At 41.3% G+C, this 20085-nt stretch overlaps 3 protein-coding genes across 3 annotated transcripts; 1 reads left to right on the plus strand and 2 right to left on the minus strand.

Annotated features, from left to right (window-relative positions):
* Nucleotides 1-491: 491 nt before the first annotated feature.
* On the plus strand, nt 492-15999 carry disp2 (dispatched RND transporter family member 2). Its single transcript, XM_063908429.1, has 10 exons — nt 492-649; nt 4368-4512; nt 4739-5007; nt 5513-5542; nt 5654-5777; nt 6371-6486; nt 9406-9521; nt 10197-10294; nt 10486-10644; nt 11175-15999. Exons 1-10 carry the CDS (start codon nt 558-560, stop codon nt 14475-14477), a joined length of 4452 nt encoding a protein of 1483 aa, XP_063764499.1. The 5' UTR covers nt 492-557; the 3' UTR covers nt 14478-15999.
* Nucleotides 7458-9016, minus strand: LOC134881239 (uncharacterized). Its single transcript, XM_063908425.1, has 2 exons — nt 8976-9016; nt 7458-8320 (listed from the first exon to the last, which is right to left on the minus strand). Exon 2 carries the CDS (start codon nt 8275-8277, stop codon nt 7507-7509), a length of 771 nt encoding a protein of 256 aa, XP_063764495.1. The 5' UTR covers nt 8278-8320; nt 8976-9016; the 3' UTR covers nt 7458-7506.
* rpusd2 (RNA pseudouridine synthase domain containing 2) lies at nt 15999-19908 on the minus strand. The gene is given in 4 exon segments (XM_063908421.1): nt 15999-17156; nt 17783-18079; nt 18847-18938; nt 18941-19908. Coding segments are annotated over 4 exon segments (1770 nt in total). The 5' UTR covers nt 19482-19908; the 3' UTR covers nt 15999-16316.
* Between the last annotated feature and the right edge of the window lie 177 nt (nt 19909-20085).

Raw genomic sequence — 20085 nt, forward strand, 5'->3', positions numbered from 1 at the left:
CAATAAATTGTCTCTAAAAATGTCATTGTGATATTTTATTTCATAGTCCTCATTATTGATTGAAATGGAAGACAATAGCCTACAACCTTAATTCACCTCATCAGTCCTGACAAGATAAATATGTTGCACATTGATAGTATTCATGGAGATATGACCAGCAGCTTGAGGTCCCAATTCCATTATCGTTTTAATTGAACACAGCACCACTGTCTGTGCATCTTCACCACATATATTAAACAGCATCTGTAGATCCTGTCTGAGCCAATTAAGCCGACACTAACACACACTATCCGTCACTCTGAGCTCCAGCACCGCGGCCGGTTGGACAGCGACCGGCAGCGGCCTCAGCATCACCGCAGCTGCGCCAATCAGCGCGCAGCTCGGGGCAGATTAACCCAAACAGCCCCGGTGCTGCTCCGTAGTATCTCCCTCAGAAAAAAGCTGCTGATCCGCGTGCACTCACTGTGAGCAGATGGGGAATGTTTGGTCAACCCAATTCAAAATAACAGGAGAATCATAATAGGCGTTTATTTGATATTTAAAGCAAAAACAGGAAGATGGAGGCTTGCTCGAAAATAGGAGAAAGCACGGATGCGATAGTGATGGATTCTCCTACAGATGAAATGGAAATTCACGAGGCTTGCCAAAGGTGGGTTTGTTTTTGTTGTCTGTGGATTTCTAACGTGCTTACTGAAGAAAAATAAGATTTACTGTGGTGGACGCGGATCTGTTTTTACCCTCCTGTGGCCGATGTACGTATTGTTCATCCAGCTGTGGACAATAGCATTATGCACAGGATATGATTTCTGCTGCCTGTAGTTATTCTTTTCCTTGCCAGTATTATAATCATTTCAACATTATCAAAGCATTATTGCTGAATATGTTGCACTGTTTGTACTGCTGGTGACACCAAGGCATGGTCATGTGCTGTTGTCAACTTACTTTAAAGATTATTTGTTAATGATTGGTAAACACAACCTATTCAGGTCAGACATCATTACTTAATTCATTAAATCATGCAGTATATGTATATTTAAAACAAGAGCTAGTGCTGTATTTTATGTATTGTCCTATAAAGAAGCTTTTATGTTCTAACAATTTGCCTTGGACAGATGTCCTGTAGATATAGCTACACATAGATTCTCTTACTCACAGTTAGTTGACCTGAGAACTGTAAGATCTGTTCAGTGTCATCAACCTCCTGCTGGGTCACTCACTGATTTCGTCACTTACTCTGCTGCATATAAAACAACTAAAAAATGACCAAGGGCTTCAAACATGAAAGCGTGGCTGGAAACACCTGAGGCCTGCCACCCTTTGCAGGCAGACCCTCAAGTCTTTGCCCTTTTTAAAACGCCCGATAGAAGCCCTCTTTTTTTTAGGAAGGTTAACAGTTGGCTTCTGCATACACCCCAAGCCTTTGTCCCTTTTTTATTTCTTTTGTGTGTGTTTTTGATTGGCAGTTTAGGGGATGTTTGAGGACATGACATTGACATACATCCAGAGAGTTGATGTAAGGGACGTGCTGTATAAAAGGAGAGAGACAGAGACCTGAAGGCAGACGGAGGAGAGTAGTAAGAGCTGACAGTCTTCAGCCTGTCAGATATTCTCTCCATGCTGGAGTCCTTTGAATTCCTTAACGTTTTCCTTATTCACAATTTTAACATCTAAGTGCACACAACAATACTTTCATTTAAATATCCATTATAACACTGTTTATAGCTAAATAATTGAACACAAAGGTGATAGATTATGTTGCCCTAACATACACACTAGTGGTTTAAAGAATATACGTTAATCAGGTGTTGTACTGAAGCATTTGTGTGACATACTCCCAGTTTACTTTTTCTTTTATAAACAAATTACAATTTTTCATACTTAGGTTTATATCTTTCCACACTGATATAGATTAAATTAGTCAACATGGTTAAAATTGCTCCACTGACCAAATTCAGCAGTACATTTACATACTTCACATTCATAATTTTCCAATAGTTGTAAGACACCTATAGAGCCATTTTGTCTGGATTAATCATTTTAATGCACCTTTGCATTGAGAGATGTCTATTCAACGTTCTTGGCAGCTCATCATGGTACTGTTGAATTATAACACTTTATACTGCAAGGTGTTTAAAAGGTTTTGTCTTTTGTATTACACTGCATTCAGTTAGCTAATAACTGGGAGACACTTGTATTAAACCATTTCCACTGTTACTGTATTGATGTTTTACAGATGTATGACGTAACTCTGACCTCAATGCACAATGCAAGGACCTTTTTCCTTTATTTTGGGTGATGGCAGCAGCTCTGTGACACTTTGATGGATGTATTTTTGTATTAATCCACTGAAATATTAATGATCACCACAAATTGCTCTCATCCAGCCGTGAGGAACCATCAAAAGGAAGTAATGAGCAATATAAAGCTATGAGCTAAATATTCATTATCCTAAACCCTGTACTGAAGATGCTGCCAGGTATGGGTAACATAGTACCCACTCTCAGGTTTGTTCTGATAGAGATTATCTTGCTAGAAATGGTGTTAAATTAGTTGAATGTGTTGACATACAGATAATGTCTATTTACTCACTCCAGTGCCTAAATAGGCTAAACTAGAACCTTTGGGCCTAAGAACTGCAGTGTACAATATGAGCGGTGTATTATTAAGATCTATTACAATGTTATTCCTGTGCAACCATTAATCCCTCTGCTACTGTATGCCACCAATCAAACAGACTACTCATCATCTGTGTGCCTTATTATGGGATACAAATACAACAGTGTGAGTTCTGTTGACTTACTCTGTCGCCATGGTGACAAGGCAGGAAGTGTGGTTGCATCAAGTCTGCTGTGGAAAAACAAGCATGTGGTAGACGAAACAGACTCCACTCCACAGCCAGAGCATGACTCCACTCCACAGCCAGGGCACGGCTCATTAGTTTGTCTGTTTGTTTACTTAAATAAAGAGACACTTGTTAATATTAATATTCCAGGAAAAGGTGAAATGAACCTAAAATAAATGATTCTCTGATCAGAATGAATCACTCCTAAACAGTCTATCCGATTAGGCTATAGATTAGAAAAATCTGTTTCTATGTTGTATGACAATATTGCATTAAAAAAAATCCTGGTAGTTAAAAAATGTATTCAGGTCTAATACTTACTGATTAGTAGGAGAAAGATCTTTTCCATCACTCTCCCTGTTTGCGTTGTTTGTCTCTTTCAACAGGGTTCTTTTGACTAATAACAAATAAAAAAGGAGTGTCTCCACCCCGTGATTAAGATATGCTTAAATGTTACATGATACACCAGCAAGTTTCATGGAAATCTATAGCCAGTAGTTTTCTCCAAATCATGCTGATAGACAAACAAAATGAAGTGATTTAAAATCTTCCTCAAGATTATAGGTTATAATAACAACTAAACACCGAAACACACATCTGAGACACTGATGAGAATGTCATCAGTTAAGGCAGTGTTTTTGTCATAAAAAAACCCACTGGAAATTGAAGAGGTACACATTTATCACAAATCATCCTGACGGAAACATAAATGTCTGTACCAAATGTCATAGCAATTCATCCAATAGTTTCAAACATTTAACTTAAACCCACAAATGCCAACCTCACTTTTCCACTGGCGCCGGTGGAGAAGTCAACAGATCACCAAAGTCAGAAGGAGTTGTCCGTACAAAATGGTCTATCAATCTAATAAATCAGTAGCCTATATTTCAACGTGGACCAAAGTGCACTCACAAACCAATATTGCCTTCTTCAGAGCTAACTCTTTTTGTGGCTAAAATTCTACCACCATGTGTCCTTGAGTTGCATGATGTAGTGTAGGAAAGAGACAGGGGAGAAGCATATTATTATATCACTACGAAGTTCTCCTGACTGCTGTCATCCCACTGAGGCACCACTCAGTCTCACGTCATCTATCCTAGACTGACACATACCTCTCTTCTAATGGAGTCTGTGACATGATGTGAAATAGTTTCTCACCTTCCACTTCTGTCTCTCACACCCTCCTTTCTTTTTTAATTGGGCATCCTTATTTCCAGTAGCCAAGTGCATTACCCAGAAATCCACTCCTAACTTCGTTATCTCTGCTGGCCCACTCACTGTTGAATACGAGATAAAAGCAAGAATGCAGTCAGGAAAATAAGATGTCAATCAATGTGTGCTGGGAAATACAGATAGTAATGTGTGTCAAACTGCCTCCTCTGCATATTTCAAACACTGCACTTTTAGCAGTTTGAAACTATTTGTTTTGCTTACCTGTCAATCATTTCCCCTCTCTTCTATTCTCTTCATCTTTTCACATTTTCTAACCCATCTCTGCCCCCTCCCTGTCTTTTCCTAACCTCAGTGGGATCCCGGCGGTGTCTCTGTGCCCTCCTGACAGCGAGTGTTCGACAGAGGCCCAGTTGACAGTTGACCAGTCGGATGGGGAGCTTTGTGACAGCTGCAGCAGCCTCGGCAGACCCTCTTCCTCCTGCCAGCTTTATCACCAAGTATGCCTGAGCCCCAATGTACCGTGAGCTGTTTAGGCTGGATATTTGGAGACTCATTAAAACAAAATTGTTAGAAGGAAATCCAGGATTTGGGTGACAGTGGCAAAAACAGTTATTGTAGTCACTCAAAACACCTGAATAACAGCAGGATCTTATATTTGAAAAGGAAAATAGACACAATTTTTGTAATTTATATTGTTGTTTCTACCCTCCTTCTCTTTTTTAGGTCCCCCAACCTGGGGCCTACGAATCGCAACAGAACCGGATATGTCCCCACTGTAACCATTACGGTCCAATCAAACCAAACACCTGCCGCGACTGCCATTTAAACACAACAGGGCCTCATGCAGAAGGAGATGTAGTGATGAGAGCGGGACACAGTCGTAGTTCTGCACATCAGACGTCTAACCACGGCGCGGTCAGATGTCATTGGCTGCATGGGTCAAATGAAAGCAGGACACAGAAGCCAACGCAGCGACATGTGGTGACAGTAAGGTGTGTCTAAAGTAATAGTTTGACATTTTTGCTAATTTGATTTGTGGAGGAGAGTTACATGAAAAGATTGATGACACTGAGAAGCCAGTTATCTTAGCTTGGCATAAAGACTATAAACAGGGGAAACCTGAGCGCTTCGTATTAAAGACAATTTTCGTAGTGACAACCATGGAATTACAACATTCACGTCTGTAATATGATGACTTTCTTTTTCAAGGTTAATCAACTTCCCCAAACAAACACTTAAATAGTCCTTATTTAAATCATGAGGTCTTTAAAGTGGTCAAAATGTCTCATAGCCAAATCTATATGTTTCACCCTCATTGATAATTTTTTGAAACCTTTGGATGGAGCCAGTCTAGTTTCTCTACAGTTGTGTAGTCTTTATACCTGCTAAGCTAAGCTAAGCTAACCTAGTGGTAGATGTAGCTGTATATTGCATATTCAACAAGTATTTAGTATGGTATTATTTTCTAATTATTCTCACGTTTTCATCTATTAACAGGGATGGAGGACTCTACTATATCCTTAGAAAGTAAGTACTCAAACCAATTTTCACTTTAAGAGCCCAAAATACTGGATGTCTTTCCAACGTTGATCATAATAATAATCATTTTAACCTTAAGCGTCACTTTTTCTGTGGCAGTTATTCCCAGGTGATAGTGGACTACCCATTAGCAGTGCTAGTGGGCTGTGCCGTGCTGGTGCTGGGATGCTCTCTGGCCGGACTCTTTATCGGTCCTCTGCCAGACTTCTCTGACCCGCTCCTGGTGAATCTCAAACACACACATATACAGTACAAACCATACAGTTCCTAAGATGTAATGCTGCACCACCCCTTGGTACAGAACATGCAATATCAACATCTAACTCTTCTGTCAAGTCGACATTACAAACCTCCCTTATCACCTTAGGAAGTGTTGGTCAATGTTACTCTAATGACTCTGATATCTGATATCTGATATCTGATATCTATCTCTCCTGTCTCAGATTCAATAAAGTGCACCTAATGAGTCATCACACTGCCAACTCACCTTTGAGATGCAAACATACAGGATAAACACTGCTTTAATCATTATTATAATAATAATGCAACATACAAATATCAACAATGCATCATTCATGATGAGTCTATACTGATTTGCATATGAGTGAAATAGGATCACTTCATACTGTAAGTGTCTTTTAAGATAACATCAAACACTCATCTGGCAAACGTGCGTATTCAGGCAACATTATACGCTGCTTGTGATGCTGATTTATTCAGTAAGCTGCTGCAGTGCATTGATGGGCACCATCGTCCACACTGTGTTTAGCTTTGATGTGGGTTTGCATGTGAATTTGTGTGTGTGCTTATCCTCAGGGCTTTGAGCCACGGGGAACATACATTGGAGTCCGCCAGTCCAGCTTGTCCGAGCTGCAGGAGAACACCGGCCCTGGGAGAAAACTCTCTCCTTTACCGCAGCAGCTCAGCAAAAGGTCAGCATAGAGATTCAGTGGAGTGCAGGCTTTCTACACAGGAGGACTGCAGTGTGGACCGATGCACACTGATGCCTTACAAATAGATACGAGTTGTCATGCTGTGTGTATGGGCTGTGTGGTCAGTCAGGGTTTGAAAAACTGAGTAAGGATTATTACCTATAACTTTTATTGTAACATATAATTGTAGAAATAACATTTAAAAAACAGGAATGGAAATAAAGCAGATTGACTAACAACACTATACTTTTAGTATGTATATTATTATTCCGTTTTTTTTAATGGAATATAAATTATTGAAGCTATTTGATTCAATAGTGTATGTACACTATTTACCCAGCACAGAACCAGCTTGCGAACAGGTGGAGCATTTTGCAGGTAAAAAGCCAGATATTTTTCATAGGAACTGTTAGTGGTCAAAACAGAACTAAAAGAAAGGTGAAAAATTCAACTTACATTTGCTAGGGAATCTGAAACTAAACTCCAAATTTATGTTGCTTATTTGTGTAACAAATCTAAGATGTACACTAGGGTGCATCACATTTGAATGGGAAATTTTAATTTCAAAATATCAATTTGGCTGACTTTTGCAACGTTTTGAGGAATTCCATTGAGATTTAGGGGTGCCACCTAAGACATGAACTTTTGTGAAATTCGAAAAAATGTGCAATTTTTAGTCTAATTGCCAAAACGTTGACCTGGAAATGTTGAGTACAGTGAACTTTTATACAGTAACATGTTCTATAGGGTTATCAAAGTAAAAGTTGTTTGTTTGCCCTTTGGGCAACTTGGGCATTTCTCAGAATTCAACTTTCAAGATTCTCCATTCATTTGTCCTATAGACAAAATGAATGGAGGTCAATGGGACATGTTCACGTGGCCTTACCCTGGGTTTTGTGCAGCAGTGATGGATGTCGGACACACATATAAGGTTTAATTGACTTTATTGTTTAACACAAGGGGCGACACTTAAAAGAACAAACCCTCTCTGGTGGCTAACTCACTGGCAACTAACAGGGCCTAATGGTAAGAGCTAGTAGCCAGTGACACGACACTTGGTCGGCTAAGGATGTCATGTGGAATGAAGACGTTTGTTCCAGTCTTCTTACGCTTGTGGGATGGTTCGCCCTCAGATGTTGGACAGACTGTGTTAGTATCCTCCTCTGGCTCCTCATCACTCTCCGACACCAAGCTGGACATTTCCGTCATCTCCTCCAGCTCCTTTTCACAGCGGGACTGCCTGGCTGCTGCAGCAGTTTGGCGCTCCTCTCGCCGCTTCACCTTGAGCTGCAGCTTTTTGTCCAATACACCAAATGTGGCCACTCTGTCGGTCTTCATGCTGGCCAAGAAATCTAGGTCTTCTGGGTTATCAATCAGCTTTTCAACATTTGGAGGCCACAGCGGAAATGTGGCATCATGTCTGCACTCCATTTTCTCCAATTGTTTCGCTGTAGTCTCACTGGAGCGCTTGGCCTGGGAGATTTTCCGCAGCTTGTTGTTAGCATTGACTAAGTCTACCATCTTGTGGCAGGCACGCTTATCGCTCACCATTGGGATGTTGGCTTTCTTGTAAAATGGCCGCACATGCTCCAGAACAACCTTGGCTGCCTCGAACTGCGACAACGCTCTGTTTGCACCTGGTTTCTTGGTTAGCATGCAGCGTAAGATCTGACGACCAGTTGGCAGTTTGGTGCCGGTGATGATGCCATCCTCACTGGTGATGCCATGGCCCAGACCAAAGACCAGGCTGCGACTGCTAGTCTGGCAGGGACCAGTTGGTGAGGGCAGCATCTTAGGAGAGCTGGATCCTGGGGTGGGTTGGGTTGTGCAGTGCCTGAGAAGGAAAAGGACACAAGCTCAAGGATAGTGTTTAAAATCATATCTTAGCATACTTAATATCACTCAATTATGATAAACTATGCTTGCATAAGCCTCAAATTTTAGCTGTACATCGTCCAACTTCATCATTACAATGATAACTTACTCTTACATCACTACCAGAGTAGCTAGCTGTGCTCGCAAATATACCTATGTTTAAAATGTTAATTTAATACAAGGACAAGGATAGAGTTTAAAATCATATCTTAGCATACTTAATATCACTCAATTATGATAAACCATGCTTGCATAAGCCTCAAATTGTAGCTGTACATAGTCTAACTTAAACATAACTTACCGTTACTACCAGAGTAGCTAGCTGTGCTCGCAAATATACTTAAAATGTTAATTTACTGTAACAACTACAATGCTACTCTCAATAAACATGAGACATCAATACTCTGAATATGACATTATTCACTCTAGAATAGCTGCTACTGTTGAAGTTAAGCTTAATAGGTTAGCTAACATACATAGATAGCTAACTGTGGTTAGCAAACTGTTGCTAGCTAACGTTAGCTAGATGTAATTAGCACAAAATACCTATAAATATGACTTAAGTATACAAAGACACAACTACAGATATGATAGTAATATGTAATAATACATACCCAACACAAAAACAGAAAGATCACCTCAGTTTTCTTGAACTGCAGTCTTGTTAACCTCAGATCTCCATGGCGACCATTGAGCACTGTTTACCACTTTATCCAACAAAAAGAGATGTGCGGTGGCACCCCTAAATCATCATGTATTGGAAACATATTTGCATGTGTTGTTTCTACATATATTGGAACACTTTTAGCACCCAGCCATATCAAAATTCAAGAATTTTGTTTTTCGATGCACCCTAATGTACACCATCAAAAAAGGTGAAAATATGTCAGTGTTTTGTCTGCAGTTTATGGCACTGCCTCCAAGTGGACTTAAAACAAGTAATGCAGGTTTGAAGTTATTTAATTTTCCAACCTGCATTGCCTAAAACATTTTTTAGTGTTTAATGAGAAAAGTTGCATATGTGTGTGCTTCTACCTGTGCCAGTTTTGGGGGTGCTATCAGCAGAGATGGCGGTGGCAGTCAGGACGCCTCCAGGCTTCGCTTCAAGAGGATGCTGGCTCGAGACTCATCTCCTGACACGTTCCTCTGCGACGCTCCAGGTGGGTCAGCCATGATCAGTTCTTTCCTGTGAAAAAAACAGTTAAAACACTGATGATAAATGAATCGCTCACATTATTGTAACTATTAAAATACAACCATAATCCTACCGTTTTACAGTTACCAAAGCTAGCATCCTTAGCAGGGCAGACAGTGAAATGTAAATATGATGGGTGCTTATTCAGCAGTTGAGCAAATTGTATATGCAAATGTTTGAGTGAACTTCAGGCAAAGCCCTCCAGCTTGATAGGGAATAATCAGCACTTTATGAAATCAGTACAGCATGAATACAATTCACAGTTTATGGTAAAATGCAAATTAACAAAGAATAAGTGAGATCTTAAGAAGATTAGTATGGCTTCAAAGAAAACAGTTGGAAGGCATTTTCTTGAGCAGATTATCACAGATATTTCTTCATAGACTACTTTGAAATGATGAACTGGCAGATCAAAGACTATAATTTGGGTTGCCTTTCAAGTCCAATAAAAGCTCCCTAAATGGATTTAGAAGCAAATCAGACAGTAAGATAGAAGACACAACAATGTTTTCTAGCCCGGTTCTAAAGCAACTCTTGGATTCAAGTATTCTGAACATTTCTCACCATCCTAACAAAGGGATGAATCACTGCTGGTCATCTTGTTCAAGTATGTTGAATCCATCTGTCTCTCTCCATGCAGGCAAGCGTCTGGCTCAACTCGTGTTTCGATCTGAAAACTCAGCCAGTCTCTGGAGTCTGAAGGCGATCCACGCCATGTGTGAGATGGAGCAATCCAGGGTCAGCTCTAATCTACTGAACACATTATCTCGCTCTTTTTCTCCACTCTGTTTAATGCTAGCCACATTGCACAGATGCTGAATTAAAAACGTCACTTTATTTGTATTGGTTTATCTTAAATTGATTACGTTCAGTGTATTTGTTACAAAACTGGGCATGTGTTCAAAAAATCTATCCCCTCTCTGATACAGATTCGCTCCCAGGCTCAGTTCCAGGACTTGTGCCAGCAGCATCTGAGGGGCGAGGCAGAGGGAGCATCCCGAGGTGGCTGTTGTCCGAGCTGGTCTCTGGGGAATTACTTGGCTGTCCTCACTAATGCGTCCTGCTGCCTCAGCCTCACCTCACACCAGGTTCTGTAGCTTTACTTCTCATAAAAAAACCGACCATACAAACAAATTACTTGTTACAATGTTGTCGTTTGGCTGTTGGAAATGTTTCATTTCAACAGGCCATCTTGTTGTATTTATTTGCCAATAAATAAAAAAGACACTTTAACTAGATCAGAAAATTGAGTCGGTATATATTTGTTCCACCTACCTGTAGTGCTCAATAGTGTTAAATGAAGACTGTTTTGGTGCGCTTGTCTAGTTGTGCTCAAAGTGCCCATACATTTGTAACTAACATATAACCTTACAAGCTGAGTGACATTTAGTACTAGTACTAGTCATCTCTACGGCTTATTTTCCACAGCTCTGTAACATAAATAAATAGCACTAAAGTCACTGAAACTAATGTATTGTAAATTAACTTATAGGTTTGAATTTTGCCTTTACGTTAATGTTGATGATGTATGCTAAGTGAAAGTAATTTGCAGAACTTCCATATAATTACTTCTGCAGTGCACTGAATACATTTTTCAATTTTTTCCCTTTCTCGCCAGGTGTCTGAGTCTCTGAACCTTCTTCGGAAATGTGCTCTGCATTATCACGAAGGACACCTAGTGGAAGCGTGTGTCGAAAGACCCAAACACGGCGGCTGTTCCTCCGTCCCCTCCCGCTGTAAACAATCCCGTGTGGTGTTCCAAATCCTGCACTACCTGGTTGATAAAGACTTTCTGGGCCCACAGACTGTTGAATACCAAATCCCCACGTTGAAGTACAGCCTTCTGTTCTTACCCGTCGACAAGGGGGAGCACATGATGGAGATATACATGAACAGTCTGGAAGGCAGGGATCTGACATACAACAATACCACCATCACTGGCATGGACTTTGGCATCAAGCAGAAGCTTTTCAAGTATTACCTTGCAAGAGATTCAATTTACCCCGTGCTAGCTGTTGTGTCTCTTCTTTTCACTACGGCTCTTTATCTCCACTCTCTCTTCATAGTTGCATTATCTGTAATAGCAATTGCAGGCTCCCTCCTGACCTCTTATTTCTTCTATAAAGTAGCATTTCGCCTGACTTTCTTCCCCCTGGTCAACCTCTCTGCAGCTCTATTTCTCTTGGGAAGCTGCTCCAACCAGGTTTTCATTTTCGCTGATTTCTGGAATCAGCAGCTATCCCAGAATCCCTCAGCCTCCCTGGAGAAGAGAGTAAACAGAGCTTTGCAGGAAGTCGGCTATTTGATTTTAGCGTCAGGGTTGACCTCCAGCGCAGCATTTTTCTCCGGTTATCTCAGCAGCATCACAGCAATCAGATGTTTCTCTGTTTATCTAGGAATTGCCTCATTTATCAGCTCCATCTTGGCGTTGGTGTGGCTGCCGTGCTCTTTCATTCTGCGTGAGCGCTACACAGAAGCGTCTTCTGCATCTGTAGCAGTGCAGGGATGGAAACCATGCTGCTCCAAAAACGGTGGTGGCTTCTGGGACACAAGCTCACGCAAGAGATGCCTCTTCGTTCTCGGGCAGAAGCTGAGAGAATTAAAAAGAGGAATCAGCGACACTTCCAATTTATTATTTCTAAAAATCTTGCCTTGTGGAGTGGTGAAGTTTAGGTATATTTGGGTGTGCTGGTTTGCAGTGCTCGCTGCGGGGGGTGTTTACATGTCCTGTATTGACCCCTGCATGAAGCTGCCCACCTTAGACAGCAGTGTGGCCAAGCTTTTCCGCTCCAGTCACCCGTTTGAAAGATACGACGCAGAGTATCGACACATGTTTATGTTTGAGAGACAAAGGAATGGAGAGGATAAACCAGTTGCCTTAATGCTAGTTTGGGGTGTCAAACCAACTGATAATGGGGATCACTTTAACCCCAGGAGCAATAGTTCTTTGGTTCTGGACCAAGACTTTAACATGAGCCAACCAGATGCTCAGGTTTGGTTAAGGGACTTATGTGGACGCATTCAGAACCAAAGCTTTTATTCCCCTCCACCACCTGAGGATAAAGACGTTACGACAGACAATATCTGTCTTGTGGAGGAGCTAATCCAGTGGGTTTCTGTCCGACAGTGCCCAGAGAGTGATGAATCTCCTAATTTTTGCTGTAACGACATTTCTTTCCCCTACACTCCCAGCGTTTTTGAGAACTGCCTCAGTATGATGCTGGCGGAGAGGTATGCTGAAGGCCATCTGGCCCACAGCGGAGGCCTGTACTTCCAGCCAGATGGCAGGGTCGCAGCACTGGTGTTGGCCTTCAAAACCACATACCACTACAGCTTCAACTTCAGCAGAACCAGTCTTTTCTATAGAGAAATCCTGACCTGGTTCAACAGAGAAATATCAGGAGCTCCACAAGGTCTTGAGAAGGGCTGGTTCATCAGTCAGCTGTCTCTTTTTGATCTGCAACACGTTTTAAGCTCAGAGACTCTGGTAGTAGCTGGCTTCTCAGTAGCCATTACGTTTGCTTTGCTTCTTTTAACCACCTGGAATATCCCACTGAGCATTTATGGGACCATAGCTGTAGGGGGAAGTGTTTTTGTCACAATTAGCCTGCTTGTTCTTCTTGAATGGCAGCTGAGCGGCATCGAGGCTCTGTTTATTTCTTCAGCAGCAGGGCTCTCTGTTGACTTTGTTGCAAACTACTGCATTTCCTACACCTTGGCTCCTCATTCAGACAAAATTGGAAAAGTAGCCCACTCCACTAAAAGGATGGGATGCCCTGTAGCAATAGTTTCTGGTGCTTTTTTCTCTATGGGGATCATCATGTTGCCTTCCACGGTCTTGCTATTCCGAAAACTGGGGATATTCCTCTTTTTGGTGAAATGCGTAGCATGTGGATTTGCAACCTTCTTCTTCCAGTCTCTTTGCTGCTTTTTTGGACCCCAGAAAAACTGCGGCAAGATCACTTTACCCTGTTTTTCAGATTACAATGACGGTGCGCTGACCTCTTGCTCTGCAGCAGAGCCCGGATCCTCATCAGCCTCGGCTGCTAACGGGGCATTTGGCAGATCTAGAATGAGGAGGAGTTATGACAAAGAAGCAGGTGGCTATCTGTATCCCGATCCCCAACGTCAGGAGAGACCGAAACAGAGTGGAGCAGGGGGAGGAGGGGGCCGAGGGCCAGAGCAGTACGAGCTGCAGCCATTGGCCTATCGACTAAGCGACAGCTTTGAAAACAGCACCTGCACCAGTAAGCTGTCCAACCGGCCGTCTGTGCTCTCTGATGAGATTGAGTACTGCGGGGGAGATGTGGGCAGGAATACCATGGATGGGGAAAGTGAGGAGATGTGCAGTCGTCAAAATAAGACCAGCCAGCAACCTGCAGCCCTTCAGACTTCATCTCCGTACAAAGAAAACACCCTGCGGCCTGTAGGAGGAACAATGGAAGATGCAGCGAAGGATAAGCTGCTGTGTAACACATGCAGAGGTCAGTCTGGTGGCATGACGCACTGGAGCAATACATCCTTCTCTTCATCTTCCAGCATGGAGGACACCATCATCAGCCACACATTGGAGACTATCGACCAGTCATCTATCTGCAAAGATGACCAAACCACAGAGGACTGTCCCCATCCATACTACAACAGGTCTCAGAGCTCCTGTGAGGTGCTGGAAGAATCGAATGACATAGAGCCTGGGCCTTCCAATAGGCAGCAAAATGAAGCAGAAGAAGAGTTTCAGTTACAACCAGGACATCTAAACGGGAAGAGAGACACACTTCGTCTCTCACTGAAAGACACCGTTTACCAGACTTGTAAGGGCCGCACCAGTCAGAGTGAAGAAGTTGTCATCATACCCAACAGTAAACCAGACCTGCCCGACGTTTGGATAAAGAGAGATGGACAGCGGGAGGATACATGTTGAGCAAAGTTGGAGGAATTTTTGAAATCACTGTGTATAAATTGCTTTGAATTTATATAAAGAAGAAGAACTGCACTTATAAAAGCATATAGAAACTACAAAGGTAGCATACAGTGCTGCTTTTGTGTAATACTCAAGGGGAATATAAGCCAACAGCGAGAGTAACATGTGACCGCATGTTGTTTAAAGTTGCTGCTAAGGTTTCTGCAGTGTATGCTACAGGGTCCGAGCATGAGCGTCTCTTCAGCGAAAAGTCAATTAAAGCATGACATGTTAAAAACAGCATTTTCGAACCGAAGACAATGAAAGATGGAGCTTTCTTACAAAAAACTTGCAGCACCGGAGTTTACTTTGTGCCTGGACTGGGTTTTAACTAAATACAGTGTTGCCTGTGTGCAGCCGCTGGCCTTTTGTACATGCTGGATTTGACCTTTACGAGCCATATACATTTATGGACATCTAATATCAAAAGATAAATGTGTTATACAAAGAAAGCTGTATCGAGTAGCATATTTTCCCATTTTCATGGTCAGTTGATTTTGCACTTTGTGGAGAAAACAGTAAATATAATAATTTATAAGAATATTATAAGTATTATTGGAATTCTGCCATTATGTACAATACGTCCTTTGTGACCATGACGTAGAAAGCGGCATGTAGTAATGTGTCCGTTGTAGTGTCATGGCTTGTTTGCTTTTAGTGTTTCATTGTCCAAAATTTGCGTCATGCCGATTATTCTAGTGTCAGTGCCAAAAATATGTTTATGTTTACTGTACTTAAAAGACAAAAAAGGATTTCTAAAGCAGAGAGAAAACTATATGTGGGTTTATACATGTCTTAGCCTTTCAAAAGGGAGGAAGCTCTCATCTCTGTTGTCAAAGCAGTAGTTGTGCCATCACATGCAACTCCTTCAACAGCTAACAAACTGTACAAACGCTGCTGCAGCACTGTTAATATAAACTCCAACAGAAAATATAGGGAGGCTTGATCTACACCATGCCCCACAGCTTGGATGTCACATAAGCTGTTTTTATTGAGCTTATAACTATTCATGAATCAGCATGTGCCAAGTGTATTTTTACAGTTTGTGTCAGAAAAAGGTAGAAGTGTGTTTTGTGAAAAGGGTGTGTCCTTTTAAAAAGTAATATAAGAGATGTGTCTATGTTCCTTATGATGATATTGAGTATAAAGGAAAGAGGTGTTCTGGGTGCATTGATGGTGGTTTAGCATAAACACCTAGTCAAGAAGGTACTTGTGTGTAATGTGCCTTTGAGCAGTGTTATTCTCAAGCTTTCTCTTTGTAAGAAGTGTTTGCCATCTTTTGACATCTTGACTGTATTATCACAACTCTTCAATGAGCCTTCACTTTAAAAAAGCACCCAGCAGAAAACCACCTGCCTCAGAGAAAACTCAAATTCATCACAGGCATTCTATGAGACAGTAGATCTTAAAAGACTACCACCACTATTATTATTTACAGATGTCATGGTGTGCATTTTTCACAAAAATGAAATAAAAAAAACATTTATTTTCCTGCAGACTGGCTTTTGATTTATTTCAAACGTTGGTTCAATTATTGGGCAGATTACAGGTTTGTAGGATGAAATTATATTAAAACTATTGTCCTGGTATTAAAACAACGTAAAAAAGTATTTTTGTTTCGGCTAAAACAGCATGGAGTCAAAAGGAAAACACATTTGTGCATTAGGAATACTCTTAAAGAAATTTGCATTAGAATAATAGACAAATCAAAATGCCTCAGAGCAAAAACAAACTCTATCCAAGCTTTTAAAGGTCTGAAAAAAAGGAATAATGGCAAAAATGTAAACGCCAACAAAGTCATCAGGAGTCAGCATCTGGTAAGCTCCAATCAGTCTCGACCCAGTCCTCTTTGGCCCAAACGGGTAAACGTGTGGAATATTCAAAGTCAGGTCCTTTGTAGCGTAAAGCGTGCAGATACATGATGAGCTCCTTCTCTGTGGGATCTGCTCGATCCAGCTTACATTCAGAGCACAGGTGATCTTTAGTTTCTGGAGGAGATGTTGCTTTTGTTAGATTTCCAGTTGATTTTTCAGCTTCGGATTCGAGTGAGGTGTTGTTACCGTTTCGGTCTGTGCAAATCGGACTCACCTTATCGACTGTCTCACCGCCTGAGCTACAACCTGTCGGCCCCTGAGTGTCGCTCTGATGAATCTTTCCACTTGTGGGAAGTTCAGAGGTGCCATCTGATATTTCTACTTTCTCAGATGTCTTGTTTTTCTTCAGCTCTTGTTCAATCCCAACCACATCGTCAGGTATATCCAGCAAGAGAAGACTTTCCTGAGAGCGATGTTCCTCTACCAGAGCCTGCAGCAGTTCCTCATTACTCTTGTCCACTTGTCCTCCCTTCCCCCTGTGAGGACCCCAGGCGGAGGACCCATAGATGGGATCATTGAGGATGGGGAAGCCCAGGTACTGGAGGTGGACTCTGATCTGGTGTGTGCGGCCGGTCAGCGGTAAACAGCGGACCACACTGGTTTTTCCGTTAAAGCTTAGCCTCTGGAAGACAGTTCTGCTCTCTTTCCCCTTCGGGTCGACTCTGCAGAGGCCGACCTTAAAGGAAACCACCAGGATGGGCTCCTCACATACCAGCTCACCCTCTGGAAAATCCCCCTCTACCCTGCACACATACTCCTTTTCAAGCTGGTAGAAAACACAAAGGAAAAAAGAGAAGAGGTTAGTATTCCTTCATTCTTCATCTTGTTTTACTAAGAATTATCTACAGAGAGTCGCAGCATAACAAATGGATCCGATAAGTCAATTAAAACTCAGAATAAATCAGATTGTCACAAAAAGAGATCAGTTTTTCTCTGATAGCCTCTCATTTTTTCTGTGTTCCATAACTTAAGATCCAGACATCCGAAGACTTAAACAGTTTTTCTGGTTAAAATGTATGGTAATAAAAGACCAACATCCAAAGATTGTATTGCTATAATGTGGTTTAAAACTGGATAAAAAGTCACTGCAGATGCATGCAGAAAGGGTATAGGGGACAAAACTAAACCCCAATACATCGATTAAAATGATGGATGCCTCTAGGTTGGAAAATTGTTACATATTTTGGACACAATTAAAAAAAAGTAAAGTATAGATCTGGTTGTTTTTAGATATTACAACATTTTTACATATTAGATCTTTACATATGACAGAAGCTAAAGAAGAATAACACAACATAAATCTTACCACTAATGTCCAAACCCACCGACACAAAGGGTTGTCCCAACCGTGGATGCAAATAAATGCTTAAATCCTCCCTGTCCCGAACTTACCTTTCTGTCTCTCACCAGCTGGTCCAGTTTCTGAGACGTCTCCAGCGTCCTGGCAAACATCAGCACTCCAGAGGTCAGCCTGTCCAGTCTGTGCACTGTGTGGAGCTCAGAGATGCCCCGCTCTTTTCCCAGGATGAAGATCACTGTGTTGTGGCGGAAACGGCCACAGGGGTGGACCGGGATGGAGGCAGGCTTGTCGACCACAAGCACTTCACCATCATCCACCAGAACCTCCAGAGGTCTGCCAACCACAGGGGGCTCATGGCGATGCACAGTGTTCTTCATGAGGTCATTGTTCTGTGGACAGTCAGGGAAAAGAACGTGTTACCACAGTTTTAAAATTAAAAATTTTTATCACCATCTGTTTTATTTTGATCTAAGGCTGGGTAATTTATCTATATTATATTGAAATGTAGAAAAAACAACATATAGCATGCTAGATTAAGGACATTGTTGCACCAGATTATTGTCTTTTCCTAGTTGTAAGATTACAGCACAGTTATCTAATTGTCTGGACTAAAAAGACTGTTTTATACTAGATCACTTGTTTTAAACCATCAGATTGCAGTATCATGATTTTGATTGTTACATTTTTAATAGAGGAAGGGGGCAAAACGTCTGCCATGTGACAGAAAATAGCATGTCCTTACAAGAAAAGCTCAAGATGCATTTAAAAGCATAAGGAGGAAATCAACACTTAACCAGCCAACCTACTAATATCAGAATCAGAAACAGGTTTATTGCAAAGTAGTGCCAACACATACAAGGAATTTGCCTTGGTGAATATGGTGCATACATAAACACAGTTAAAACATATATATTGTAAGAAAAAGGACCAAAAACTATTTTAAAAAAAGGATTAAAATCTCAAAGAATATTTATATGAAATTTCGAGATACAAGAAATATGTGAATATTAAATTAAATTAATGTACTTTCGATCAAGCCTGAACTCAATTAACTTCCCCCTGAGTTATTCTGTTATTAGGAGCTGCTTAATAACAGAAATATGATAACATTATGATAACACCTCAGACATAGCATGCATCATAAGCAGATACAGACCCTGAGCACCACAGACAGGTCCTCCACAGGTGTCTCGTTCAGCCGGATGCGTCCCTCTTTGGCAGCCCTGTGGTAATACTCCATGGTCTCTGCCTGAACTCATTCTTAAATACTTCCAGAAGGCTCTTCCCAATCCACCGCCCTTTGCAGTATGTCTTGAAGTCAAAGTAGTATGGGCGCACTTTACGAAGACCACCGTCAAAGTAGTAGGAAGTCTCGTCGAAATGCTCCTTGTTGAAGCTGACACCGGGGTTCCGTTTCTGCGGAGGGGGGACATATCTCTCGCCCGGACGGAGCTTCTTTCCACCCGCTCCTCTCCTCTTCTTGCCTCGGCCTTTTGTCTCAGGGTCGCCTGTCTCTTCGCTCTTTCTTTTACCACTTTCTGTCGCCTCATTGGTGGTGGTTTTCTCCTCAGACTCCGGACTGTTTACCTCCGCGACAGCTGCCTGCTCCATCGGTAATTTGCTCTGTTGACACTGTGGAGAACACTGAGTGAAATGTAAGGTTTTAAACGAAATAAAGTCGCAAGTTACTGTTTTAATTAGATTAACTGTAACTCCTGTTGGTCCGAACGTGAAGAAAGACACGAAATTACATTTTCTTAAACCTCTTATAACCGACACACTCACGTGCATTGCTCTCTAGGTAGAGGTCCTTCTCTCTATATGCGCATAGTGATGACGGAATTATGTAGTCCAATCAGTCCGATGTGTAGTTCTATTTAACCTTTCTTTCTCTTCTTCCTTTTCTAAGACCTAAGGGCAAATCACCTCATCACCGACACATTATCGCCACCAACTGTTCATAATGTGAATTTAGTTCAAATAGAAGATATTACTACATGAATTTAAGAGTGATAAACTAACATGAGGTTGAGGTCATAATGCTTAATTACAAAGAGTGTGTCTTCTGTGGAAAGTTAGGACTCGACAATTTTCAATAAAAAATGTTTTTGCAACATGTCTTTAAATATAATAAAGTAATATAAAGAGTAAAATAATTTCTCCTTCATGCATTTTTGGATCAGGCAATTTGTATTATTTGCTGACACAATAGCCCAGGCTTAATATTTGGTTATTGAAGACTATAAATAATGAATAGGGTGTTCTGTAAGAAAATACAATTAAATCAAATATATCTTATTTGTAAATTATCGGTAATGCTTAGTCAATAAATAAAAAGGCTCATGAAAAATATTGAAAAAGGTTTCCTCCTGCAGACGATGATGTCATATTTTCT

Source organism: Eleginops maclovinus, chromosome 19 (genome assembly GCF_036324505.1).
Source record: "Eleginops maclovinus isolate JMC-PN-2008 ecotype Puerto Natales chromosome 19, JC_Emac_rtc_rv5, whole genome shotgun sequence".
Lineage (NCBI taxonomy): Eukaryota > Metazoa > Chordata > Actinopteri > Perciformes > Eleginopidae > Eleginops > Eleginops maclovinus.

What these genes read in the sequence shown, in the direction of transcription:
- disp2 (XM_063908429.1), top strand. Translation starts at nt 558, where the DNA reads ATGGAGGCTTGCTCGAAAATAGGAGAAAGCACGGATGCGATAGTGATG. An exon ending in CTCTACTATATCCTTAGAAA is followed by an intron (nt 5,543 to 5,653) that starts GTAAGTACTCAA and finishes TTTCTGTGGCAG; the next exon opens with TTATTCCCAGGTGATAGTGG. An exon ending in GTTCCTCTGCGACGCTCCAG is followed by an intron (nt 9,522 to 10,196) that starts GTGGGTCAGCCA and finishes CTCTCCATGCAG; the next exon opens with GCAAGCGTCTGGCTCAACTC.
- LOC134881239 (XM_063908425.1), bottom strand. Translation starts at nt 8,277, where the DNA reads ATGCTGCCCTCACCAACTGGTCCCTGCCAGACTAGCAGTCGCAGCCTG.